The sequence below is a fragment of the Nematocida homosporus genome, assembly GCF_024244095.1.
Source record: "Nematocida homosporus strain JUm1504 chromosome Unknown 184, whole genome shotgun sequence".
NCBI classification, from domain to species: domain Eukaryota; kingdom Fungi; phylum Microsporidia; genus Nematocida; species Nematocida homosporus.
Genome location: NW_026250520.1, coordinates 1 through 871, shown reverse-complemented (window position 1 = coordinate 871; position 871 = coordinate 1). Strand labels below are relative to the sequence as shown.

General features: G+C 50.9%; 1 protein-coding gene across 1 annotated transcript; it reads left to right on the top strand.

The window, feature by feature from the left end:
- Positions 1–2: 2 nt before the first annotated feature.
- Positions 3–869, top strand: NEHOM01_2540 (uncharacterized protein; the record flags this gene model as incomplete). The annotated part of the gene is made up of 1 exon (XM_051491416.1): positions 3–869. A coding segment is annotated over one exon (867 nt), but the record flags the coding sequence as incomplete, so codon positions are not given.
- Positions 870–871: the final 2 nt, after the last annotated feature.

Here is an 871-nt window from a genome sequence, read left to right as displayed (position 1 = left end):
TCTGGAAGGCGCGGATGGCCAAGACAGGTCGGAGAAGAGTTAGTATTTGGGTGGGCATCAGGAAAAGTAGGTACGAGATGGGTGGCAGTAAGGTTGTTGAAAGAGAGCTGAACTCGAAGCAAGAGGCAAGATTTAATAAGAGTGGCGTGGATAGTGTAGATAGTGTAGATGGGGTGGTTGTGGATGATGTAGGTGTGGATGAGATGTGTGTAGATGAAGTGGATGTTTGGGAAGTGTGGATAGATAGCTGGCTTGGGAATTCAGATGAAGGCGGGTTAGGGTCTCAGCCGGGGACAAGCACCAATACAACGCGGGTGGTAGAGGGGCCGGATCGCTGTGTGATTGAGTGGGTGGGAGGCCGGGGTGAGAGTTTATCAGATGTGCTAACTTGTGTCGGGGATGTTCTGCAGGAAATTAGTAGGGAATGTAGTGGGGAGTTAGTATTTAGTGGAGTGGATGATGGCGTGGATGATGGCGTAGATGATGAGGTGGATGATGAAATGGATGATGACATAGATAGTGGATACTCACCCGTGCAGATTGAGCGGGTTGAACTGTATGGACTGTTCTTGTGCCGGCGAGTTGGGTGGAAACTACTGGGATTAGGGGCGGAAGAGATCAGTCTGATAAAATGTGTTGTGGAAAAGGACGAAAGGGGCACGGAGTGTTGCGAGAGTTCGAGTGGGTTGACGGAGTGGCAGGACGGGCGGTTTTCATGCAAGCAAGTAGTGTTTTGCGAGATGATGCTAGAGGATGTGCGTGTGCTGCTCTTACGAGAGCTGCAGTGGGTTGAGAAGGTTTGGCTGAAGAAAATCGAGTGTTTGGGGCAGCGGCTTGTAGAGGGATGGATAGGCTGTGCGGTAGTTGAGCT